Source organism: Peromyscus maniculatus, chromosome 8 (genome assembly GCF_049852395.1).
Source record: "Peromyscus maniculatus bairdii isolate BWxNUB_F1_BW_parent chromosome 8, HU_Pman_BW_mat_3.1, whole genome shotgun sequence".
NCBI lineage: Eukaryota > Metazoa > Chordata > Mammalia > Rodentia > Cricetidae > Peromyscus > Peromyscus maniculatus.
Window position 1 is genome coordinate 11221158 of NC_134859.1, and position 25739 is coordinate 11246896.

Here is a 25739-nt window from a genome sequence, read left to right on the forward strand (position 1 = left end):
TGAGACAGTGGCCCAGGTGAGAAGGTCTCCCTGCGATCCAACATTCTCCTGGGCACCTGCCAGAGCCAGGGTGGTTGTCCGAGGTCGGGCACACCGCTAGGACACCGAAGCCCTTGGTCTTGGTACCAGGACCCTGCTCATCTCCAGGAGGCAGCGCTCCCAGCCTCTTCCTTCAGGTGACAGCGTTGGACCTGGCCCCATCATGTTGGGCTTGGGAATAGGCACTCAGGAGCCTCGCGACGCCCTTGCTAAACTTGGGGAGTACAAGGGCTCAAATCTCGACCTGTCATTTTCTCCCTCGGTGATGACGGGAAAAGTTGCTTTGCGTTTTCCTGCCTCAGTTTCCCCATCTGCACACACTCCGGAACAGACCCGAGGACAGCCTGTAACCTGCAGACACCACTTCGCCATCACTAGCATAGGGCGAGGGGAAGAGGCGCGGAGTGCGCTGGCGTCTTTCTAGTCCGATGTCACCGGGGAGGCTCGCGAGCAGGGAGGCGAGGAGCCAGCTGCGAAGAGGCAGGGCTGCCGGGGCGGGACCGGACGGGCTGGGCTCCGACCAGCGCCGACTCCGCGCCTGGGGGCCCAGGCTCGAGCCCAGGGCACCCTCCCTTCGCGTGCCGCGCCTCTGACGCCGTCAGAACAAAAGTGGACGCCTGCTCTGCGCCCCCCACGTCCCGCAGGCCCGGCCCAGCGCCGCAGCCCTCCGCCTCACGCACTGCCGCCGCGCCTTCGACCCTTCCACCCGAGCACGCTCGGCTCTTTCCGCCGCGGTCGGCGCAGGTGGAGGGGGCGGGGCGGGGGCCGTGCGTGGTGACGCCGCGGGGGGGTGACGTACAGGCGTGCCCCGCCCCCTCCCCCTCCCCGTTCAGGCTCTGGAAAGAGAAGAAAAAAAACTTTCTTTTTTTTTTAATTGAGGAATCAACAGCCGCCATCTTGTCGCGGACCCGACCGGGGCTTCGAGCGCGATCTACTCGGCCCCGCCGGTCCCGGGCCCCACAACCGCCCGCGCACCCCGCTCCGCCTGGCCGGCCCGCTCCGCCCGGCCCTCGGCTCCCGCCCCGGCGGCCCCGCTCGCCTCTCGGCTCGGCCTCCCGGAGCCCGGCGGCGGCGGCCGCGGCGGCCGCGGCGGCGGCGGCACGGGGTGGGGGGGCCGCGGCGCGGCGGCGGCTCCGCTCGGCGCATTGTTTTTCCTCACGGCGGCGGCGGGCCGCGGGCGGGCGGCGGAGCCCGAAGTCCCCCGGTCGTCCGGCCGCGGGCGAATTCATTAAGTGGGGCGCGCGGGGAAGGGGGGGGCGGCGAGGCGGCGGCGGCGGCGGCGGCACCACCATGTTCCCGGGCGCCGCCTGAGCCGTGGGGCCGGGCGCCGTCGCTGCCAGCCGGGCCCGCGGAGGCGGCCGGGCCGCTGGGGTGCCCGGGCCGCGGAGTGTCGCGCTCGGGAGGCGGGCAGGGGATGAGGGGGCCGCGGCCGGCGGCGGCGGCGGCCGGGGGCGGGCGGTGAGCGCTGCGGGGCGCTGTTGCTGAGGCTGAGATTTGGCCGCCGCCTCCCCCACCCGGCCTGCGCCCTCCGCGGCCCGGCCCGCGCTCCTGCGCTCGCTCCTCGCTGGCTCGCCTGCTCGCAGCCGCCGGCCCGACCCCCGTCCGGGCCGCGTCGTGCCGCCCGCGCTCGGGGCTGTTTCCGCGAGCAGGTGAAGATGGCCGAGAACTTGCTGGACGGACCGCCCAACCCCAAACGAGCCAAACTCAGCTCCCCCGGCTTCTCCGCGAATGACAGCACAGGTGAGGCTAGGGCCAGGCGCGCTGTCAGCGTCCGTGGCGGGGAGGGAGCTGAGGGTCGCATTGGCGGGAGGTTCGGTCCCGGGCCCTGGGCTGCGCGTCCCGGCCGGGGAGGAAAAGTGGAGCGGGGGCGCGGCCGAGTGTCCGCACGCGTGGCCGGCCGGGATGACAGCGGAGGGGACCTTGGAGGTTTGGAGGGAGAGAATGCATGCGAGCGGGAGGTAATGAGGGCTTTCGAGACCGGACCCCCCACTCTAGACGCTGCAGTCGCGGACACAGCTGCCACCGGCTTCTGAGTTGCGACTGAGAAGTTTCTTGGAATGTGTTGCTTTGGAAAACGCTTAGTGGTTATTTTGAAACTCTTGATTCTTTCTTTCATTTTTTTTTTGTTTTTGATCACCTAGTATTTTTTTTTTTTCAAAACCCCAAACTTCATTTGCAAGATGTCATCAAAGTTGCTGTGGTGTCTTTCATTTACATACGTAACCTTAAAAAGAAGCTAGCAAGCTTTTAAAGTCCAAAATGTACTCCAGTCTCCCTTTGAGTTTGGGCTGTTTTTACCGTAGAGATGTAAAATTTAAAAATTAAGGACTGTAGGACTTTCAGTTTTTCAGAAAAAAAAAAAAAAGCAAGATACTACTAAATCTTCTCCTGCCCCACTAAATAGCTTCCCCGCAAACTTTCTTAGGTAATTATGATCTTGTCATGTGCCCAGTTTTCTGTTCATTCAGTAATTCAGACTTCTGGACAGCTCTATGGTGATGTTACCAATGATTGGTATTTCCTCTTTTAAGCTCTCCTTCGCAATAAAAACTTGTGCGCGGCTGCGAACAATGCCGGCTCACCGCAGCTAGCGTGTCTCCAGTACGTTCTTGTAGTAGCGGCATCTGAAAATGAGTTTCTGATGAATGGGTCCAAATCAAATTACATTGCTGCCTGCAGATTGGCGCTAGACACAGCTGTTCAAGTTGTGGAAGTCTTTCTGTGACTTTACACAAGTGTATTAAAAAATATTTCTACTGTTGAAACAAAACTTAGATTTTGTGGCTTCAGTTTGAATAGTGTTACTGGGATCCATTCATGAAAGGAGCCGTGTAATATTAGTGAATGTAGAAATGAGAGGTGAGTGTTCTCCCTCCCCTATCGTTTTTCAGGAGAGTTTTGTTTACTTAAAATTTGTTCTGCAGTGGGAAGGAATAAATAATTCTCGGGGAGAGAAAAGTCACTAATGGGACTTTTCTTTTTAAATGACAAGTTGAGTTTGATGTTTATTTTCATAAAAATCTACTTATTGATGTGAGAAATGTGGAAACAATGGTTTAAATGCTCTTCTGCAACATAGAGCACTCTTGCTTAGTGATCTTGCTATGTTTGAGCCAGAAGACGGTAATCATGTGAAGTATATTACCAGGCAAGTTTTGTCCTGGAGCTTCTGAAGCTTGTCCTCTGACACTGGTCACTTGAAGACTTTCCAGCTTTGCTCTTATTGAGTGAGTTTATTGTAGATTTATTTTTTTCTTAAAAATGGGGCAAATTAATAACAAGACAACAAAAAGACCTGTAGTATTACATACATCCAGCTATTTACAAGATGGAACCCAAAAGATGGCTTTTTTTTTGATGTAGCTTCTGTTACTGGATGGTCAGATATTTACTTAATGTGCTGCTAATCAGAGCAGAGCTTATCAGAAAGGATTTTCTGAAATTAACCACTTTGTCCCCTTCCCTTTCCAATTTTTTACACATTAACATCTCCAAATGTATGAAACGATGTATGAAATGCTTCTGACTTAAATGATCAGAAGAATAAGATGACATTCGTATTTAAGTTTCGTCTTTGGTGACATGAAATGCACCATCACAGTGTCTCGAAAGGGTGCATTAGGGTGTCCTGCTGAGGAAGGGGTCATTATTGAACACAGGAAACAAGGGGAAACCTTGTCAAGAACAACTTTTAGTCTAAGATTCAGTAACAAGATAGACAGGTCTTAAGTGTCAATTAAACAAATGGCTGAAGTATTTACATTAAATATATTTAAAGGAATGATGGCTGGGTAGAGATAGAAATAGATCATTATTGAGAGAAATTTAATATTGTTTTAGTGAGGGAATCTATTTCAGGCCTCTAAGAGAAAATTGGACCAGGGTGGGCAATGTGTGTGTTCTGAGCACAAGATCAAATTTGAGGGAGGTGATTGGAGGAGGAGAGGGAACAGAGAGCCCTAGACCCTGAGAACAGCAGCTACTTGAACTGGTGTGATACAGGCCACATCAGTGTCTTGTGAAGCCATCTAGTGCATTGTAGTTGTTTCTAAGGATGGTAGTGGGTGGAGAAGAGAGTAGTACCCTTGATGTTGAGGAGCCTACCAAGCCTATAGAGAGTACTTGGAGTTCACCAAGGGGAGCGTCCATGTATGCATAAACCACTCCACTAGGGGCCAGGCAGCATCTGAGTGATGAATGCCTTTGTCACTTAAGATGGGGAGAGCACAGAGAGGAAGAGAGAAGGAGAAACTGCTTCTCACCCTACTGTCTAGGTAGTTCTGCAGTGGCATAGAGTCAGATGTCATCAGAGGTTGGCACAGTACTCTTTTCTTGTTCTGTGTTGAATCGTTAAGCACTTTGTAAGAAGGGGGAGGGACTTCTGTTACCAATATATAGTTAGTTGGTTGTGTGTTTTGCAAAGTTTCCTTAATATGTCCAAATTACTTACTCTAGTATCTTTTAACACTAGGGATTGATAAGGGAACAGTGTAGGAGAAATAAATATTCAGGCAGGTAGTAGACCTTTTTTTTTTTTTTTAACATTTATGAAGGGTTTTTTGTTTGTTTGTGGTAAGACAGTATTGCCGATTACTTCAGTCTGTCTTGGAATGTGCTATGTAATCCAAGCTGTCTGTGAACTCCGGATCCTCCTGCCTCCGCCTTTCAAGTACTACTAGTATTATAGGCATACATCATCACACTTAGTGATTTGGGCAGTTTTATGGTAAAATTTGTGTGTAACAAATAGGCCATTTAAGAGGTGTTAGGACCGGCAAGATGGCTTAGTGGGTAAAGAAAGGTACTTGCCATGTAAGCCTGGTGATCTGGGTTCAATCTCCAGAACCCCTATAAAGGTGGAAGGAGAGAACTGACTCCACATAGTTCTCCTCTGACCTTAAAGTGTGCCATGGCATGGACCTCTCACCCCCATCTTCCTCTCTCTCTCTCAACACACACACACACACACACACACACACACACACACACACACACACACACACACGCTAAAATTTCATAAAAAGTTTTAAATTTGTCTTTTGAAAATCGAACATGGGTATGGCCCTAAACCATTGTGATTATATTTTATAATGCTTATGCCTTTTAAAAAACCCCATTTTTCTCCTTTTTTTTTTTTTTTACTTTGAGAAAAAGGTGTTGTATCTAAAACTAACATCAGATTGCCTATATATCCTAGGCTGGCCTCAAACCTGTGATTCTCCTGCCTCAATCTCCGGAGTGTTTCTGGGATTACAGGCATGCTCTGTGATCACTAGCAAAAGGTAATTTTTCAAGAGGCATAGTCTCACTATGTTGTCTAGGCCAGCCTTCAACTCTTAGGCTACAGTGAACCTCCTGTCTCAGCCTTCTACTCAGAAGGAGCTATGAGTCTGTTCAAGTGCAGTAGAGAAGTGTATTTAAAGAAAGCTTGTGGTGAATATGATCGCCACCAACAGCTTTTCCTGCTAAATGGTGATCTTCATCGTGTGCAGCCTTGACGATCAGACAGTGCTTTTCTCCAAGCCCTCTTGGCAGCATATGAAGAAAAAGATACATTTATTGCAGTTTTCTATATGAGGACCCATAACCTAAGGGGGATCTAGATTTGGGTGAGATAGCAGGTAAAGGCACGTGCCACCAAGCCTGAGAACTTGAGTTTGATCCCAGTCCTGTACGTAGTGTAAGGAGAGGACTGACTCTTGCAAGTTGTCCTCTGACCTTCATACATGAGTCATGACATACATGCCCATGTACACACACACACACACACACACACACACACACACACACACACACACAAATAAATAATGTAATAAAACAGTATTTTTTTTTAAAAATGATTGTTCTAGAAATTTATTTTATAAATTTGTACCTCTAAAGAATGTACTTGATGACTTGGGGACTGGAGAGATGGCTCAGTGGTTAAGAGAGCACTGGCTGCTTTTCCAGAGGTCCCTGTTTCAATTCCAAGCACCCACATGGCAGCTTACAACTGCCTGTAACTCCAGTTCCAGGGGATCTGGACTTTTCAGACACTGCACACACATGCTGCACAGGCATACATGCAGGCAAAACACCTACCCACATAAAATTTAAAAGAGAGAATTTACTTTGACTCATGAACAGTGATATTTGCTAGGTTTCAGTGGCACACACCTGTAATTCCAGCACTCTGGAGGCTACAGCAGGAGGGGGCTAGCCTAGACAACAATATGAGTTCTGGGCAAGCTTGTGCTACAAAGCAGGTCTCAGTCTCTCTGCTTATCTCTGTCTCTCTGTTTCTCTTTCATTTTTTTCTCTCTTCCTCCCTCCTCCCTTTTCTTAACACCCCCCCCCCCCCAAGCAGCCCTTTTCAGAAAATTTATAACGTTTGGTGGTCGGGGGTAGGGTCTATAACATGGAGTATGCTGGGCCTCCTTTTCCTCTGATTCTGGTGTTATATTCCATCTAAACTGGATAGGCTCACGTTCTTGTTTACTTAAGGGCATAATTGAGAAATAGTTATTTTACCTTATTATTGTCTAGACTAAATGGGAGGTAAAAAGTTTTTGTAGAGGTAAGACTTTTTTGACTGTATCTTGCCATGAAAGTAGGGACCTTTTAGGAATGGGAAGGGGGGCTGCACTGGTAGCTCTTCAGAAAAGATGTGTAAATGTGAAGCACACCAGTGGTGCCATACTGGTCAAAGGTTGGGGTTCTGGAATTGTGGTTAGTTTTGTTCTCTTGAGACAGGATTTCATGGAGTTCAGACTGGCCATGAATCCCTGGTGCTCTTGCTGCCACCTCCTGAGTCGCTGGGATGACAGATATGCTCTGCTATGCTCTACTTGATTCGTAACTCTTAAACAGAATTGAAAATAAAGGAACTGAGGCTTATTTCTGCTATTGGAAATTGATGCTAGGTTGTAAGCCAGTAATTTTACTTCTACCATTGTGGTTGGCTTTCACAGTACCCCATTACTTAGGGCTCTGCAAAAAAAAAAAAAAAATCTCATTTTTTTTTTAATTAGTGTTTTTACTTCATGTTTGTAAACAAAAGTTTAAAAGAGGGTGCTGACTGCCTTCCTTTCGTTAAGATGAAGTTTTCTTATTGTGGTTTGTAAAGATTAGGAAAGCTTGCTAGTTTAGTTATTGGGGTTCCATTAGTGAGGGTCTCAACTCTTTATCTTATTCAGATCAGCCCTGGGTGTGTATTTCAAGAGATTACATGGTGTCTTAGTCATCTGTGACTCTAGTTCCAGGAGATCTGTCTTTCTTCTGGCCTTTGTGGGCACTAGGTACACAGATGGAAAACATATAAGCATGCAGGCAAACACTAAGAATACATAAAATAATAATTTTTTAAGACCAGGTGGTGGTGAGTGCTTTTAATCCCAGCACTTGGGAGGCAGAGACAGTAGATCTCTTGAGTTCGAGGCCAGCCTGGTGTACAGAGTGAGTTCCAGGACAGGTTCCAAAGCTATACAGAGAAACCCTGTCTCGAAAAACAAAAAAACAATTTTTTTTTTAAAGGTTTTGTGCTCCAGTGAGGTTAGTTCTAGCCAAGGAATTTTGGTGTCAGCCTCTCAGAGTTTGTGCTGTTGGGCTCTATGGATCTTCAAAGATTAGGGCTGATCTTTGCACCATTCCCACAGCTCATTAGCACCAGGAAACACCCCCCCCCACACACACACCTTATACAATGCATAGATCAGTGAACAACTTCTGTAAAGGGCCAGAGAGGATATATTTCTGGCTCTGTGGGGCATCTGGTCTCTTGTTCTAACTATTCAACTTGGTCATTATGGCAAAAACTCAGCCATAGACATAGCTATCTCCTCTTAAATTTTAATGTAAAAATTAGCATCCAAAGAATTTTCTTTTGAGCCACAGCTTGATGATTTGAGTGGCATGGGACTCATGGGACTCAAGCACCCATTGGGAATACTGCCCTGCTGTGGCTCTTCCCAGCTGGGCACAACAGTGGCCCAAGTGTTCTGAGACTATTGTACCTGGCCTGGACAGTGACCATTACTTAGGGTAGGATCAGCACTTCACAGTAGGAGGTGCTTGCTTACGGGTTTGTTTGTTTATTTTCTGTAATAGTTTTATATACTATATTTAAAATCAGATAAGTTTAACAAAAAGCCAGGTAACTTCATAAGGTGGCTGGTCATTTTGCTTCTTGCTGACCCTAGTAGCCCACAGCATTCTTTTCCCTGCTACTTTGTCACCTCAGGACTTCCACAGCCTTCCTTTTCTGTGACACTAGATGGTAAGCAGCTCTGTTAGACTTCCCGCAATTGCCCCACTGGCACTGGGCACAGCAGGTAGAGGCTTCCTTGCACAGTAGGCCTGTAGGAGATGTTTGAGGCAATAGTCTTTTTTTTTTTTTTTTTTTTTTTGTCCTTGAAAATGCTCTTAGTTTTCTCCTAAGACTTTGCTTTTACACTGCTTGCCACCACTCTTTGTGTCTGTCTGTCCATCTGTCTGTGTGTCACTGTGTGTGTATCATCCCCTGCCCCCCTTTGTTTTTCGAGACAGGGTTTCTCTGTGTAGTCCTGGTTGTCCTAAACTCTGGAACTCTGTCCTGGATCTCACTCTGTAGACCAGACTAGCCTTGAGCTCACAGAGATCCACCTGCCTCTGTTTCCAAGTGCTGGGATCAAAGATGTGCGCCACTGCCACCTAGGTTTATTCCTTTTTTTTTTTTTCCTTTTTTTTTTTCCGAGACATGGTTTCTCTGTGTTGTTTTGGTGCCTGTCTTGGATTTCATTCTGTAGACCAGGCTGGCCTTGAACTCATAGATCCACCTGGCTTTGCCTCCTGAGTGCTGGGATTAAAGACGTGCACCGCCACCACTGCCTGGCTATTCCCTTTTCTTAATTCTGATGTTTTCACTGTTGATAACCTAGCTGGTGAGCTCTGGCCAGGTTTCAACTCTCTAACCTCAGTTTTTTTCATCTGTAAAATGGGATGATTGTTATATTATTACAGTATTATCTGAGGTGATGCCTGGAAGGTACCTGGCCTGGAAGAAATGCTCAGTGAACAAGAGCTGGCAGTGTAGCTACCACGGCATGTTGTTGTGGACTTCCTGGGAATGCTAATCTGATCAAACCCTGTTAATTGCTGGAAACAGCAGTAGCTATGCACATGTTTCCACAGAAACCCATGTATAGGTGAGTCTATGGTATACCCTCGCTGACATAAAACAAGGAATTCTTTAGTCAGTACTATTGATTTTTGTCTCCGTTTTTACTTTTTAAATATAAAATTTATTAATTTATTTTATGTGTCTTGCCTGCATTTGTGTATCCATGTTTGTGTAGTGCCCTCAGAGGCCAGAAGGGGGCATCAAATCCACTGGAATTGGAGTTACAGGTGGTTGTCAGCTGCCTTGTGGGTGCTGGGAATCGAACCACCAGGTCCTTTGGGAGAACATCCAGCTCTCCTTAACTACTAAGTCTCCAGCCTCTTCACTTAATTTTTTAAAACTAGAAACATGATAGCTATGAAAAATTTAAATTATAAAAATTTATGCGTTCTGTAAACTCTTGATAATTTCGAAACATATTTCATGCACTTAAGTCTCAAATATGTGATTCTGTTCCTTACTACTGTGTGTCTTAAAATCCAGTCTGAATTTTCATTAACACTGTACAGAGATTTTGGTTGATATCTTTCAGTGGCTTAGAACTGTTCCCACAACTCTGAAACACAACTAAGAAAACGAATACAAAATACAGTTAAGTGTGAAAATGACCCAAGCAGTGACCCAAAGAGGATATAGTTATTCCCTCCTGTTGCAGTATGTAGAATCCCAGGGAGCTGAGGTGGGGCCAGTGGTCTTCCCAACTCTGTTACCTCCCTGGCCTTTCCTGCTGTACCATAGTGCTAGTCAGTCAGTCGGGGAAGCCCAGCTGTTTTCAGTTCAGGGCTTGGAAATAGGACCCTTGCTGTGACAGTCTTTTCTTCCTAGGTGTCATAGTACACACATCTCTTGTATAACTCCTCTTCTGGTTGTTCCCAGATGTCTCTCAGAAGCCCTCTGCCCTCTGATGTGATCTGATGTTAGTACACATACTCTCACTGGTCATTCATTTCTGTTTTTGCTTTTGTTTTGAGACTGGCTGTCCTGGAATCCCTGTTAAAACTTACTGTTAAGAAATACTTGAATATTATCTCTAGTGACATTTCCCCCTGTGTTTTGTTTCTATTAATCAAAAAGAATATTTAGTTGAAACATTGCTAAGAATAGTAAAACCTAGCAGTGAAATCTTACTTCTTCCCTATCTTAAGTGTCCCATGTGCTGCTGTTTGGGAATTTCTTAATTTGCCAATCTTTACCTTTGCCTTATTGTGTATAACAGGTGTTTCTTAGAGCTGCACTTGAATTCAGCCTTTAGTACAGAGAATGATCTGCTTAATAGGGTTATACAATTCTCTTGTAATATAAATTATTTTTATAGTAGAAAAGCTTCCCCTCTTCCCAGATAGTTTTGCATTTTTCTTAAGAGAACATTACCACCTATCCATGTTTACTTATTTGATTACTTTGTGTGTGAGGGTGCGTGTGTGCATGGCACTTGTGTGGAGGTCAGAGGAGACCATGGAGTATTTTCTTCCTCTGCTACATGGTCCCATGGGTTGAACTTGAGTTTGGCTGCAGGTGCCTTCACTTGCTGTATCATTTGCCAGCTTCCTCTTGCATGTTTTAACTTTATAGTTAGCACAGCCAATGAAATAGCAGAACATTTCATTGTTCTTTATGATAACCAATGGAGAAGGCAGGGGTAACATTTAAATAGAGTAGATTTTAGTATTTGATTATGAATTGAATGATGACACTCAGGAGCTATAGAAATCTGTCAATAAGTAGGGTTTGCTTTGATAGTTATGGACTATGAAAGCTTGACCCAATTCTTTTGGATTAAAATATTTTGAGTATTTGTCACCTGATTAAAGTAGAACCTTCTAAGCATGACTCAGAGTTGAAGGAAATGTCAGAGCTTTTTCTACTGGGAGCCAGCCGTGTGTGCACAGGAGGGAGCCCTGGCTTGGTCTCAGAGTGGACATGGAAGTTTAGCTCCCAGCCCAGCAGCTCTGTTACTGGGGCCAGAGGCTTCACAAGTTGGAGTCTTGGGGACAGAGGGAGGGGATCAGAGATCTCTGAAAGAAATTTCCCCTTACAATATTCTGCTTTTGTTCAGTTTGATTAGCTTAGTGTATATTAGGCTATTATGGAGCTTCGCATATAGCCAGTTAGGCAGCTACTATTGTTTAATTAATTGAGAAACTAGCAGACATTACTTATGCCTGGGGCCAGTGAGGATTGGGGCCACTGATAACGTGGATGAGGCCTAGACCCAGACCTGCACCCATGGGAGCTTCTCATTAGGACAGTGTGGGAAGTTGCTGTTTTTTCCCTGTTTCATTTTCAGTACCATGATCTAGTGCAGTTTCAGCTCCAGTTGTAGGAAGAATGAATTGAGAGCTAAGATTTAGAAAGCTTGCTAAACAGGCAGTCATGTTTGTAGTTCAACTGTTCTTTGGGAACAGTTGGGAAATTGAACTCGTAAGTGGAGCTGGTTTCTAGTTATAGTTTCAGAGCAAAGGCTTGATATGGGTTAGGAATTATAGAGAAAAAGGAAAGGTGAGTGCAGAGAAACTGGACACGTCATCTTCCTTTATAGAAAGCAGTATCTGCAGAGAGAGTGGCCTTGTTAGGTGGACTTTTTGAGAGGAGTGTCAGTGAGACCTCAAGACCTCATTCCTCTTTACTTCACACAGGGATCTTGAGGGAGCAGATCCAGCTCTGGAATAGAATGGGGTTTCTTCTTCCTGCAACTCTGTGATGGGAAGTTCTTTATTGGAGGTTATGATTTTTTCCATTCTCTGATACTTTAGCTATGGTTATTTATAGTTTCTTACTAGTAAAAATTGTCCCATGGTGGACAAAGTATTTTCCTCTTAATTTGTGGTGTCATTACAAATTGAGTTTTGTAACCTAGTAAACAACTAATACTGAAAATAAACTAAGGGTATAAACTATGGATAGGTCTTGTACTCTGGGGGTCGGATGTTGTTTGTAGAGCATGATCTGACCACAGTTGACCTTTTCCTGAAGCCTCTTCAGGGACCATTCAGATAAGAGGAAGAGAAGCCAATGTTGTAGTTCTTGTGATGGCCTTCTCTGTCTGAAGTATGAGGAAAAGGATTCCTTCTCAACAGCTGGAGAGGTTTGGACATTGCTCTTTTTGAGACAATGTTGGTGATCTGGAAGTCAGTGCCGTTCAGTAGGAGTTAATAGTCTACATGTTCCATCAAGTACTTGAAATATGACAAATCTGATGCAAAAACTATTCAGTTTTATTCAGTTACTTGTTTTTGTTTGTTTGAGACAGGGTCTTGTCTCAAACTCACTGTATAGCTGATGTTTATCTTGAACTTCTGATTCTTCTGCCTCCACCTATCAAGTGCTGCGATTACAGGCATAGGCCACCATGCTTGGCTAAATTTTAAATTTTTGCAAAAATTAAGTAGATGACCTATAATTGGTGGTCATTATTTTGAACAGTGCAGCTCTAAGTTCATCTGCTTCTCACGTTTGTCTAGAGTTTTCTTTACGACATTTAAGAAAAAGTCCTTTTAAAGATGGAAGATACTTAGAGAAATACTCATGGCTTAGGTTACTTTTCCAGGGTTATTCACTAGGGAAACAGTTGTCAGACTGTGGTGTAGGCCCTGGGGATTGAGAGTGACAAGACAGGCCCAGACTCTGCCTTGATGGATGGACTCGGGCTCGAAAAGACAGATCTTGGACAGTCTGCTGTTACAACACTCAGAGGGAGACTGAGCTTGTGGAACACCAGATGGGGCAGAACTTGCTCTGAAGGGTCTTAGGTGGCTTCTAGGGGATGGTGATGTGTGCTGAGACCTAAGGATGAAGAGATGGCAACTGGTTCCTTTGTGGGCATGGGGAACAGCATAAATATCAAGTGTGAAGGTCTGGAGATGTAAACTCTTGATCATCTTAATAGTTTGTAAAAATCAATTTTGTTTTTGGATTGTTTGTTGGGCCGCCCTAATTTAGGAGCCTCCTGTGGGTTCTGAGATGGTAGACACAGATGGTGTGGGTTTGCTCTCAGGGAGTTGGTCAGGCCTGGCCTCCTGTCTCAGTTCCACCACTTCATTCTTTTAGCCAGCAAACGTTTCAGTTTTTATTTGTGAGAGGTGAAGAGGTACACTTGGTCTGGTCATGGTAGTAACCTTGGTGCAAATGCTGCTCTCTTACCTGGTGAAACTGAATTAGTGGTAATGGATAGGCAGTTTGCCAATTCCCAGCAGTGTCTTTCTCATCTCTCCAGCACCGCCCCCTCCAGGTTTATTTCATTTTTATTTATATGTGTATACCTGTCTTGTCCCTCTAGATTACCAGGGCCCACATCACAGTCTGACAAACTGTTTCCTCAGTGAATAACCCTAGAAAAGTAACCTAAGCCTTGAGTGTAAAGAACACTTTAGATCAGCTTCTGACTGAAAAAGCTGAAGCCCGGTGCTTCAGGTGGGGTGGTGAGTAGAACTTCTCAGAGAAAAGACATAGGAGGTCCCTGCAAGGTGAGTCGGGGAGGCCAGTTGGGCATCTAGAAACCAGGTAAGGTCACTTAAGAGTCTTTAGTATCAGACCAGGGACTTCTGGTGTTCCTTTTAGGGTTTAAAGAATAATACAGTTTTGAAAATCTGACCACGTCCAGAGTAATTAAGGGAAGAAGTATTGCAGTTTGTTTTCTGCAAGTCTACATTTTTTCCATCAAAACTGTATCTATCTGTGGAGTCAGCTTCTTTTATCTTAGCCCCACTTAGGGGAGGAAAAGTACCCCCATGAAAGCAGTGTAAGAATTGGAACTAGAGGTCTTTAAAAAAATTCGCATGCTAGGTCTTGAGTATGCATCTACATATCCACACATACCAGATACAACATGGCACATACTTGTGCACTAATACTAAATAAATTAATTTGAAAATTGAATGGGTAATATGTTCTATGTTTGAAAAGAATACTTGATGAAAGCCCTTCCTCTGTTTCTGGAATCACCTGTCTTTCCCACAGCCAGCTAGCGTTGGCTGTTTCTTCTCTCTCATTTTAGAGCTGTACTGGCATCCCTAAGCAAATGTGGGTTCTTTACACACTACCCAAAGTGGCTCCCTTGTACATGCTGACTTATTGTAAGTGCATTTTGGAATGATGGATATCTTAGAATAATAGGAAGTATTAATATTATATGAGTAGGGCTCATTCTGTCTTCTTTTTTTAAAAGATTTTATTTTTAAAATAATAAGTGTGTAGGTGGGTATGTGCATGTGAGTGCCACTGCCCAGAGGCCACAGGCTATGGATCCCATTAGAGCTGTAGTTAGAGGTTGCTGTTAGCTGCCTAACTTGGGTGCTGGGAACCTCACTTGGGTCCTCTGCAAGAGCAGTACATGCTCTTAACTGCTTGAGCCATCTCTCCAGCTCTCTTTCCCTTTTTAAGGTTTACTTTATTTTTATTTGTATGGGTGTGCACATGTCTTGTGTGTATATGAGTGCCTGAGAAGGCCAGAAGAAGGTGTTGAATTCTCTGGAGCTGGAGTTACAGGTGGTTGTGAGCTATCTGACATTGGTCAACTTGAGTTCTCTGCTGAACTATCTCCTCAGCCCCCTAAATTCTGTCCTCTTAGTTTAATCGTGAAATTTTGGTGCTATGCTTAGATAAATAGCAATGATTTTAGTGTTTACACCGTTAAATAGGAAGAACTGAAGTTTTAAGGAATTTTATATCATCTCAGATATTAGGCATGTTACTGGTATTAAAATGCATGCCCTGTAACCAGGTCATATATTGTTTATGGTTTTTGGTTCCTAGAAAAGTTTTGAAAACCTTTGGCTTTTGTTACCCACTTCATTAAGTGATGGATTAACTGTAGCTTAATAGCAACCTACACTAAACAGAGTAAAAATCAATTTCTTACTTGATTATCCTGAGAATACGTATGTTAACCTTGGGTCTTTTAATTAAGTTAATTAATTTTGAGATCATGAAACATTGAAAATGACCCAGAAGTCTGGTAGGAAAGGGGTTAAATGAGCGGGGCCTCTGTGGTATATAGTTGAGTCCCAGTCTTTCCAAATGATCTGGAGAGGACTGGTCACTGCCAGAGGGGTGGACAGTGCAGAAGGCAGGAGTGCTTGAAAGTTGCTAAATAAAAGGTCAGGATGGAGAACAAAGAGGAAAACTAAGACTCTTTTTAGGGATAAAAGATACATAAACGTGTGTATAGTTGAAACAGTCTCTAGAAATTGTTTTCAGGAAATTGAACTAGGGAATTCTGAGGCCTTTTCTCTTTCATTTTATATTCTCCTAAGTGCTTTTTAAAATAAGCCCAGACCAGAGTTTGCAGTGTACCTTAGTGGTAGAGCACTGGCCAAGGGTGTGCAGGGTTCTGGGATTGGTCCTCAGCATTGCAAACGCTAACAGAAACTGCTGCTTCTCCTCCTCCTCTCCTCCTTCCTTTTCTTCCTCCTCCTCCTCCTCCTCTCCTCCTTCCTTTTCTTCCTCCTCCTCCTCCTCTCCTCCTTCCTTTTCTTCCTCCTCCTCCTCTCCTCCTTCCTTTCCTTCCCCCTCCTCTTCCTCCTCCTCTCCTCCTTCCTTTTCTTCTTCCTCTCCTCCTCTCCTCCTTCTTCCTTTTCTTCCTCCTCCTCCTCCTCTTCCTCCTCCTCTTCTTTTTAATGAAAAGCTAGTTAAAAACGTAAGTCAAAATAAAAACATCTTATTTGTTAGTTGATTGATTGGTTCATTGGTTTTTTTCCAGTGGATTGAGCCCAGGGCCTTGTGTTTACCAGATATTCTACCACTGAACTATATCTGTATTTCAAAACACTCACTTCTTTTAAAAAAAAAATCTTCACACGGGTCAGTGAGATGGCTCAGTAGGTAGCAGTTCCTGCTGCTGAGCCTGACCACCTCTTAGGATCTGCAGGGAAGAAGAAGGAGAGAGGGAACTGCTGTAAATTGTCCTCAGACTGCCATACATGGCCAGCCAGTGGTGGTGCACACCTCTAATCCCAGCACTTGGGAGGCAGAGGCAGGCGGATCTCTGTGAGTTCCAGGCTCGCCTGGTCTACAGAGTGAGTTACAGGACAGCCAGGACTGTTTCACAGACAAACCCTGTCTTGAAGAAGAAGGGGAAAAAAAAGACCTTTACACATACACCTGTGTGTGTATGTGTGTGTGTGTGTGTGTGTATGTGTGTGTACATACATACATACACACATGCACACATACATGTATGCACAAAAATAACTGCAGTAAAAATAAAGGCACATTTGCATATTTTTGTATTTTGTAGTTAGGAGAATCTATTAAATGTGGGACAGAGATAAGAGGTGATTGCATTTTGCCGATAGGTTTGGTCATCACTTCATTTGCTTGCTACAATCTCTATCTTGTGCAGTCTTTGTATTAGTGATTTTTCATTGACACATTACTGGAATCAATGTCAGAATTTTATGTTTTGAATGTCAATACTTTAGATACAAAATGTTACATGTAGATTGTCACGTTTCTTTAGGAAAAAAACCAGTCCATCCTTAAAGTAGTTTCCCCCCCTTTTCCATCATTTTAAACCCTTGTGAAAACAAAAATATTTTAAGCCAATATTGAATTAATTTCAGGTTTTATCCTCTTTTTTGTTTTGTTTTGAGACAAGGTTTCTCTGTATCTCTGGCTGTCCTGGAACTCACTCTGTAGATCAGGTTGGTCTTGAACTCACAGAGATCCACCTACCTCTGTCTCCAGAGTGCTGGGATCAAAGGTGTGTGCCGCTGCTGCCACCGCCACCGCTACCTAACAGCAAAGTCTTGCTGGAGCCTGGAGCACCTCGAGTCAGTCCATTTGTTATTACAGGTGCTGAAGCTGATCACCTGGGCCTGACTAGTCTACAGTGAGGAGATCACCTTAAAAATACCAGTTTCTGCTGGGCGGTGGTGGCCACAAAAAAACAAAACCAAAGCCGGGCAGTGGTGGTGCACACCTTTAATCCCAGCACTCGGGAGGCAGAGCCAGGCGAATCTCTGTGAGTTCGAGGCCAGCCTGGTCTCCAAGGTGAGTTCCAGAAAAGGCACAAAGCTACACAGAGAAACCCTGTCTTGAAAAAAAACCAAAAACAAAACAAAAAAAACCAAACCAGTTTCTGTAACTACTTACACTAGTAGTGAACAGGGCTCATAAATGAGAGTGAAAATGCTGTATAGTCTCCCTCTGTTCCTCACCTCATTTCTCTCAGGGACAGGTGAGCAGTCAGTGTTGACTTGCTTCCTTCCTCCTCCTACCTTTTCATTCCTGACCATGGTAGCATGTTGTCTACATGGCTGTGTATGTACCCTTATGGATTGGCACATGAGGAGCTGTCACATTCTCTCTTAGTCTGGTATTATACTATTTGAGCTCCCGCTGGTGGATATTTAGGTATTTCTAATCTTGTTCTTTCATAAACAGTGCTTTAGTGTATAGTCCTGCGAAGTTAAATGTGCAAATAAACAGGCAGCTCCTAGAATGACATTGTTAGTTAAAAGCCATGTGCATATTTGTACTTCTCTCCACGGGTTTCTTGTTAAATTAAACGATTACGTTATTTCCTGACTTCTTTGTGTGTGGCGGGGCACAAGTGAGGGTGAGAGGATAGCTTTTGAGTTGGTTCTCTCCTTCACCATGTCCATCCTGGGGAGTGAACGCAGGTTGTTGGGCTTGATGGCAGGCATCTTTACATTGAGCTAGCTTCTCAAACCCTTTTTGTTTGGTTTTTCAAGACAGGGTTTCTCTGTGTAGCCCTGACTGTCCTGGAACTCACTGTAGGCCAGCCTTGAATTCAGAGAGCTGCCTGCTTCTGCCTTCCCGGTACTGGGATTAAAGGTGTGCGCCACCAGGCCCAGCTCAAACCTTAATATTTTAAAATCACATTTGTGTGTGTGTAGATGGGTCTGTGGATATGCACGTGCCAATTTTCTAGTGGCAGTCAAAGAACAACCTGTAGGACTCAGTCCTGTAGGAGTCAGCTAACACACAGGGCTCAATACTCAGGTGCTTCAGCTGATGCTTCTCCATTTTTTTGTGCCTCTTTAATTTTTTGTTCTTTTGTGGGATGGGGCTTTTCTGAGACACAAGCTGGTTTGGAATTTACGGCAGTCCTCCTGTCTCAGCCTCCTAGGTGCTGGGATTACAGTTTAAGACACCATACCCAATAATAGTTTTCATGTATTTACTCATTTATTATTGCTGTTATTGAGGGGTGTTGGGAATTGAACCCAAGACTTTTCATATACTAGGCAGAGGCTCTATACCACAGAGACATCACCTGTGTTTAATGGAGTATTTTTGTACTTAATGCTTTGATTACCTGTTTTGGACACTCAGTAGCCCACATACATTTCTGTATCATGACATCTAAATTTGTTTGATTTCCAGAATGTGCTCTTTGTCTTTTCTCCTGACTTGATGTTGCTACCTGCTTGTCCTATCACCCTCAGCTAGTGGCCCACTTGGCCCACTGGTGGCTGCAGAGTCTGAGATGACCTGGGTCTCAGTACTTGCTTCTTGCTCCAGTTCTGGCCGCCACTCATAGTCCTCTTCTTCAGGACAGTTCTTGACAGGTTAATCCTTTCTCCCAGCAGCTGGTTGAGTTGTAGCCCAGGCAGGCAGCTGGTCATAGTATTTCCCTGAGGTTTGAGTTCCTTTCAGTCATGCTGGCAGAAAACAGTGAACTCCTTCTTCCTATCCCTGCCCCAGACAATCGCTGTAACCAGTAGGGGCTTCTCGGTTATGTACTAGGTCTGGTGGCCTGCTCCTGTGACAGCCGTCTCTACACCATCCTATCTTTGTGAAGGTTTTTCTCTATTTTGCAGGGCTGAGGGAGATAGTGAGCACACGACGATGAAACAAACTTAAGCTGTGTTAGTAGTCTGGGGATGGCATTTCCCTGTGACTCTCAAGTAGACAGAATTTACATAGGACAGCTGTGCTTCTAGGACTCTGGGATAGGACATGACAAAGCACATTCAGTAAGTCAGTCTTGGGTTAAGTTTTGATTTGTTTTGTGACAAATTCTTGTTAAGTAGCCCAGGCTGGCCTAGAACTGAAGATTTTCTTGCCACAAGCATTGTGGGCTTGTGTTAACCTCCATACCTTGCTTGTCTTGAATTCTTTAAGTGGAAGATAAAATAAGCTTTCCTAATATCTAGTGCAGAGTGGTCATTAAGTGCATCTGAGAAAACAATAAAATGCTCACACTTTAGTTGTAATCATAAAATAGAGTTTATCTTTTCCATGTCAAATCATTCTTGAAAAGTGTATCAGGTATGTTTTTCTTTTCTTTGTATTTATTTTGAAACAGGGTATTACTCTCTAACCCAGGCTATTCTGGGACTTTCTGTATAACCTGACTGACCTCAGTCTTGTTGGTAAGCCTCAGCCTCCCAGCTGGGATTTTAGGTATTAATCACTGTACCTGATCTTAAAGTGCATTAAAAATAATTTTTTTATATTATTTATCTATTTATTGTGGATGTGTTTGTACCATGTGGGTTCTGGGGAGCAAATTCAGTTTGTCAGAATTGGCAGCAAACACTATTTTACCCAATGAGCCATTTTGCCAACCCCTTAAAGTACATTTTTAAAGTTAGATATTTCTCTTTGATTTATGTGATACTTTCTAAGATTCTGCAGTTTTATTCAGTAGATTTCAATAAATACTTTGCTTGGTTACCTTTTGTTCACTTCAAATAGTGTAGTGTGTATAATGTAAATATTTTAAGTATTTAGTAGGCAGATTTCTGCCTCAGAGTGCCTCTGGATGGATCCTCCTGTAACACAACTTATCCAAGACTGAAATAAACCTGGCCAGTCCATTCTGCAAAGAGGGACAGTCCGGGGCAGGTGACTTGGTCTCCATATTAGGGAGGACTGAGGAAGGAGGCCACTGTCCACCCTAGTGGAGTCAGTTTCTGACAGAGTAGTTATTCTGAGCAGAGATGGACTCTTTTTTTTTTTTTTTTTTTTTTGGTTTTTCGAGACAGGGTTTCTCTATGGACTCTTTTTAATACAGGTCACTATTCAGAATGAAAAGCTGGGCATGGTTGGTGCATGCCTTTAATGCCAGCACTTGGGAGGCAGAGATGTGGATATCTGTGAGTTTGAGGCCAGCTTGGTCGATATAGTGAGTTCCAGGACAGATCTAGAGCTCTATTGTGAGACCTTGTCTTAAAACAAACAAACTAAAAAAAAAAAAACAAAAAACAACCAAACAAACAAGCCAGAATGAATGAAAATATCAGTATTCTGTAGTGATTAATATGGTAGCATGTTTGCAGAAAAGAAGTCAGAATTACAGAAGATTTTAGAGAGATTTGCTTTAATTATTTCCTAACAGTCACTGGGGGAAAAAAAGTTCAGTGTCTTTTGGGAACTTGTGTAATTGCGTGGATAAAGGCACACTGACATAGTGGCTAATAAAACTGCTCTTTCTCCTTTCCCCCATCATTGGAGAACTATCCCATCATATATTTGTATAATTGCTACAGATTTCCAAGGCTAAGTAAGCTTTATTTTTTCCAGAGTGGGCATAAGCTATTCAGGCTGAGGTTATCAAGGCTGAGCCATAGAGAACATAGAGTAGTGCCTAGGCCCTACTATGTGGGTGTGGGTGATGGGACTGTGACAGTCATTGTCTTAAGTTGAGCTGTCAGTTTTTGAGTGACTGTGGCACTCAAAATAATTGATAATCATAATAATTGATGTTTATTGAGCTCTTATTACATACCAGGCTTGCTGTACACACAGTTTACTACTGAGTTCTCTCATCTCTGACCCTGTGGACTGCAGACAGCAGTGGTAATGACAGTTGTGATTTGAACTCAGAGCCACTGGTGCTCTTCTCACGAGAGCAGACAGCCCTTCACGTTTGTGTATAATTAGAAATAGTTTGATAAATAGATTGAGGAAGTATAGGACGGTCTCCAGGTTATTTAAGAATAGTAGCCCTATAAAAGTGTCTACCCAGCCGTCTTTAAATGTGTACTTTGTAGCATGTCTTGCCTCAAGTTTTTTGACAAAATTTTTTTAAATTGAGCTAAGTGCGGTGGCATATGTCTTTTAATCCTAGCACCTGGAAGGCAGAGGCAGGAATATCTCTGAGTTTGAGGCCAACTTGATCTACATAGTATCTCTGTGAGTTTGAGACCAAGTTGGTCTAAAGAGTGCGTTCCAAGCCAGCCAGGATTACATAGTAAAACCCTGACTCAAACAAAGAAAAATCCAACAAACAAGCCTCACATTTTATCATAAATAACACGTTTTGATATATGTGTATTTATTTGTATGTACTTATTATATGTGTGCGTGCATGCATAGTGGATTGGCTTAATGGAACTAATATACAGATGCTTTACCTCACATTGTGTCCAGGAGTCACTTGGGAATTAAACATTTCTTTTCCTTAGTTTTTCCAGGGTAACTGAATAGACATGTTCAGCTTATAAAAGATTTGAGAGAAACACTTGAGTAGTCCATTATAGTACAAATGAATACCAAAAGAAAACCTAGAGCACTCTGAAAAACTAAAGAAAGAGATTTTTCACAGAGAGTAAGGGTACTAGAAAGAAATAAGGAGTGGATGGGAAGACAAAATATTTCTGGGAAGGGTGCTTTACTCTTGGAAGTGGGGGAAATATGAATGTAGCAAAACAGTATTGTGGACTGGAGAAATGTCTTAACAGTTAGGAACCTTTGCTGCTTTTGTAGGGGATCGCAGTTTGATTCCCAGCACTCACATTTGTTGGCTTACAACCACAAGTACCTCAGCTCTAGGGGATCCAGAGCCCTTTTCTGGCATCTGAAGACACTTGCACTTGTGTGCACATACTCTTCCCCTCACGTACACATATTAAAAATTGAAACCCAGCATCTGTTTCTCCCAGTACCATACCTTCCTCTATGGCTAGCCTTTGTGTGTGTCAGCCTAGGGATCCAGGATCATGAATGCTGAGGTGTAGCCATAGGATGAAGGATTCTAGGACACCAGAATCCCCCCTGGAACATAAGAAGTGGAAAGAGAAAGATGAGTCAAACAATGTAACATTCCAAGAGAATTTATTAGTTTTTGTTCTGTTTTTGTTTTTAAAATGTAGTAATAAATGTTAAGGTTACTGTTTTATGTATTTGACTAAATTGCTTTGTATAATTGATGCACTTACAATGTTTATTGAGTACCTAATACTGGCATATATGCCAAAGCACTAAGTTGATAGTGGTAAGCCAGACATAGCTTCTCAGTGCTTTCACAGAGCTTGTACCCTCCTGAGTAACAAAGTGAAGTTGGTAGAAGAACTTTTACAACTCACTCGATATGTCCATAGAGCTCAAGAATTCATTCTTCTGGCCAGTAGAAGGTACGATAAAGTGGTTTGTCAGCATGCTTTGATACAAATGCCAAGTCTGTCAGAACAGAGGATTTGGGCCTCTGAATGTAATACAAAAGAGAATAGGGGTTTTAAAAAAGATAGTTCTTTATTCTTGATCTTTAAAGTTTCTTTTTGTTTTTGTATGCGTGTGAAGGCCAGAGGTGGCCTTCAGGTGTCATGGCTCAGGAGCTTTGTCCTTCATGTTTTCTAAGACAGGGACTTTATTGAGGCTCACTGATTAGGCTAGGCTGGGCCAGTGGGCCCCAGAGATCTGCCTGTGCTCCCCAGTGCTAGGATTACTAGTGCATAGCACTATACCTTCCTTTAAAAAAACAAAACAAAACAAACAAACAAACAAAAACTTGAGTGCTAGGATTTGAACTCAGGTCTTTTATGCTTATTTGACAAGCTCTTTGCTGATTGAGCCGTCTCCCTAATTTTTTTTTTTGTTTGTTTTTTTTTTTTTGTTTTTCGAGACAGGGTTTCTCTGTGTAGCTTTGCGCCTTTCCTGGAACTCACTTGGTAGCCCAGGCTAGCCTTGAACTCACAGAGCATGGCTCTGCCTCCTGAGTGCTGGGATTAAAGGCGTGTGCCACCACCGCCCGACTCTAATTTTTATTATTATTTGATTTTTTTTTTTTTTTTTTTTTTTTGAGTTTTGCAGCAGGGTCTCATGTAGCATTGGCTGGTTTTGAACTCTTTTTTTTTTTTTTTTTTTTTTTTGGTTTTTCGAGACAGGGTTTCTCTGTGTAGCTTTGCGCCTTTCCTGGGGTTTTGAACTCTTAATCTTCCTTCCTGTCTTCACCTCCTAAGTGCTGGAATTGTGTATGCTGTGCTTGGCAAGAAAAGAGGGTATTTTAGAAAACCCAAAGAGGGTGTATTTTGTGTATGATTTGTTGACTGGTGCATTTGAAACCTCTGTCTGATATTATTGGCTGTACACATCGATTCAGCCACTTACCTGCTTTTTCTTGTTTGTTTGGAGTTCTAAGAATTTAATCCAGGACCTTGAATATACTAGGCAAGTATTCTGTGGCTGAGCCTTATCTTTCCCCCATTTATTATTTTTAAATTTTGCTAAATTGCCCAGGCTGGCCCTGAGTTTTTCATTCTGTCTCAGCCTCCTGAATAACTTGGATTACAGTTGTGTATTTCTACATGTGGGTCTTTTTAAGAACAGTCTCGCTGTGTTGGTAATCCTCTGGATTACCTAAGTGCCTAAGACTACAGTCACAGGTCTTTGTGCCTGGCTAATCCTGGTGGTTGAGTGTGTGAAATGATCTGCTTTCCCCCCTTCTTAGTATCTGGCAGTAGTTCATTGTTAAATTTGAGATACTGATGTTTCTATCTTGGTTTCTTCACTTCTTTTCTCCTTCCCACCTTCTCTCCTCTTTTTCACCCCCTTTTTCCTCCTCCCTCTTCCCCCTTAACATTTCTCCTTTTCTTCCTCCCCAGCCAGCTCTGGATTTTGTTCTGGCCCTTTGATACAGAATCTTGCTCTGTAGCCCAGGCTGTTCTGGAACTTGCAAGTCTGCATTAGCCTTCTGAGTGCTGGAATTACTACAGATGTGTACCCACCTCTTCTGGCTCACAGCTCATGTGGGGTACCATTTATCTTTGAGCATTCAGAAGTGGTTGGTTGGTACCTGAGCAAGGTTTGCAGACTGCTGATTTGGGTTCCTCAGCTAGCAATGAAGCATCCTTGGTTATTTTACTTGGCTTAGCTTTCTGTCTTAAGTCTTTACACTTTCCTATTTCCACATTGTACCTCCTTGGCTTCACAGTGGTTCAGTGGAAATGGGGAAACTCATTCTAGCATATCACCTTATTTAAAGAGATGGATTTCAGTTTGGTAGACAGGAAGCCTCAGCATTGGGAACTTTTTTTTTTTTTTTTTTTTTTTGGTTTTTTGAGACAGGGTTTCTCTGTGTAGCTTTGCGCCTTTCCTGGATCTTGCTCCAGGCTGGCCTTGAGCTCACAAAGATCTGCCGCCTCTGCCTCCCGAGTGCTGGGATTAAAGGTGTGCAGCAGCAGCAGCAGCAGCAGCAGCGCCGCCGCCGCCGCCGCCGCCGCCGCCGCCGCCGCCGCCGCCGCCGCCGCCGCCGCCCACCCGGCCATTAGGAACATTTTTATTTCAAGCCATCCAGTGTGATAGGAGATGCTGGTATTTGATGTATGACCTCAACTTCTACTACTAAAGGCAAAAGCCCTTGAAGGAGGGTGTCCCTGTCTGTGTATCTTCAGCTTTGCATTCTCCCAGGGCTCTGGTGATTGGCAGAGAAGAAGAGTCTGTGCCTGGGATTGAAGTGGTAGCTCTGAACTGAACCTTTGGGACTTCAGATGGGTTAGATTGTTGTTACTCAACACACTGTTGGGATACTGTGGTGTGCAGAAAACCTAGGTCTGCTATGTCACCGTATCCTGGCTTGTCGTCTTCACTTGCTTTTGATTTTTTAAATTAGAGAATAGTGGTAAGAACAGGAGTAATGGTTTGTTTGCGGACCATCTGTCTTTCAAAAGAGCCACACCCTGAGTCTCTTGTGTGTCTCTTGCCTTTAGTCCCAGCATATGGGAGGCTGAGGCAGGCAGATTTTGGTGAGATCAGATTAGCCTGGTCTACATATCTACTTTGTGAGTTCCAGCTGAGCCAAGAGTACACAGTGAGAAGCTGTCTCAAAAACCAGACACAAAACAAAAATATAGAATCACACCGAGGACATTTGGTTGTGCTGGTGTCATGTATTTGAACTGGTAGATGAGGATGTAACAGTTGGTCAACTCTAGCACTGCACCCAAACAGTTGTTAAGTGTGTTTGGATGGATGAGAAAAGTGATTAAGAAAGACAAAAGGTAACAAGCTAGTAAAAAGGGAAACCAAAGTAATTATCAGGGAAAACACCTTGTTGACAGTTATAAAAGTGCTTGTGCATTTGATAAGAAGTAGAATACTATGTAAATGAAAACTGGTCTGATTGTAGAGTGGTGGAGTGGTGGGCAAATATTAAAGGTAAGAAATGGTTAGAGTGAATTTGTGCTTAAGTATTTGTTTGTTTACTCTTTAGACAGGGCTTTACTATATATTCCTGGCTGTCCTGGAACTCACAGAGATCCATCTGCCTCTGCCTCCTGAGTGTAGTGTGTTAAAGGTGTGTGACACCTTTAAGACACCTAGTTGTCTGCAGGATATTATTAAGTTAACCCATCTGTGGTACAGGATGTTTTAGTCC

At 43.9% G+C, this 25739-nt stretch overlaps 1 protein-coding gene across 4 annotated transcripts in view; it reads left to right on the forward strand.

The window, feature by feature from the left end:
• The first annotated feature begins 1578 nt into the window (after positions 1-1578).
• The window catches only part of Crebbp (CREB binding lysine acetyltransferase), a 143002-nt gene continuing 118841 nt past the window's right edge, over positions 1579-25739 (forward strand). For 2 of the 4 annotated variants that reach the window (XM_016003228.3, XM_016003229.3), the window contains exon 1: positions 1579-1779. In XM_016003228.3, the coding sequence (XP_015858714.1) occupies positions 1695-1779 (85 nt within the window). In that variant the 5' untranslated portion in view covers positions 1579-1694. The remainder of the gene's footprint in view (positions 1780-25739) is intronic. The other 2 variants (XM_006984701.4, XM_016003227.3) reach the window with 2 other exon arrangements.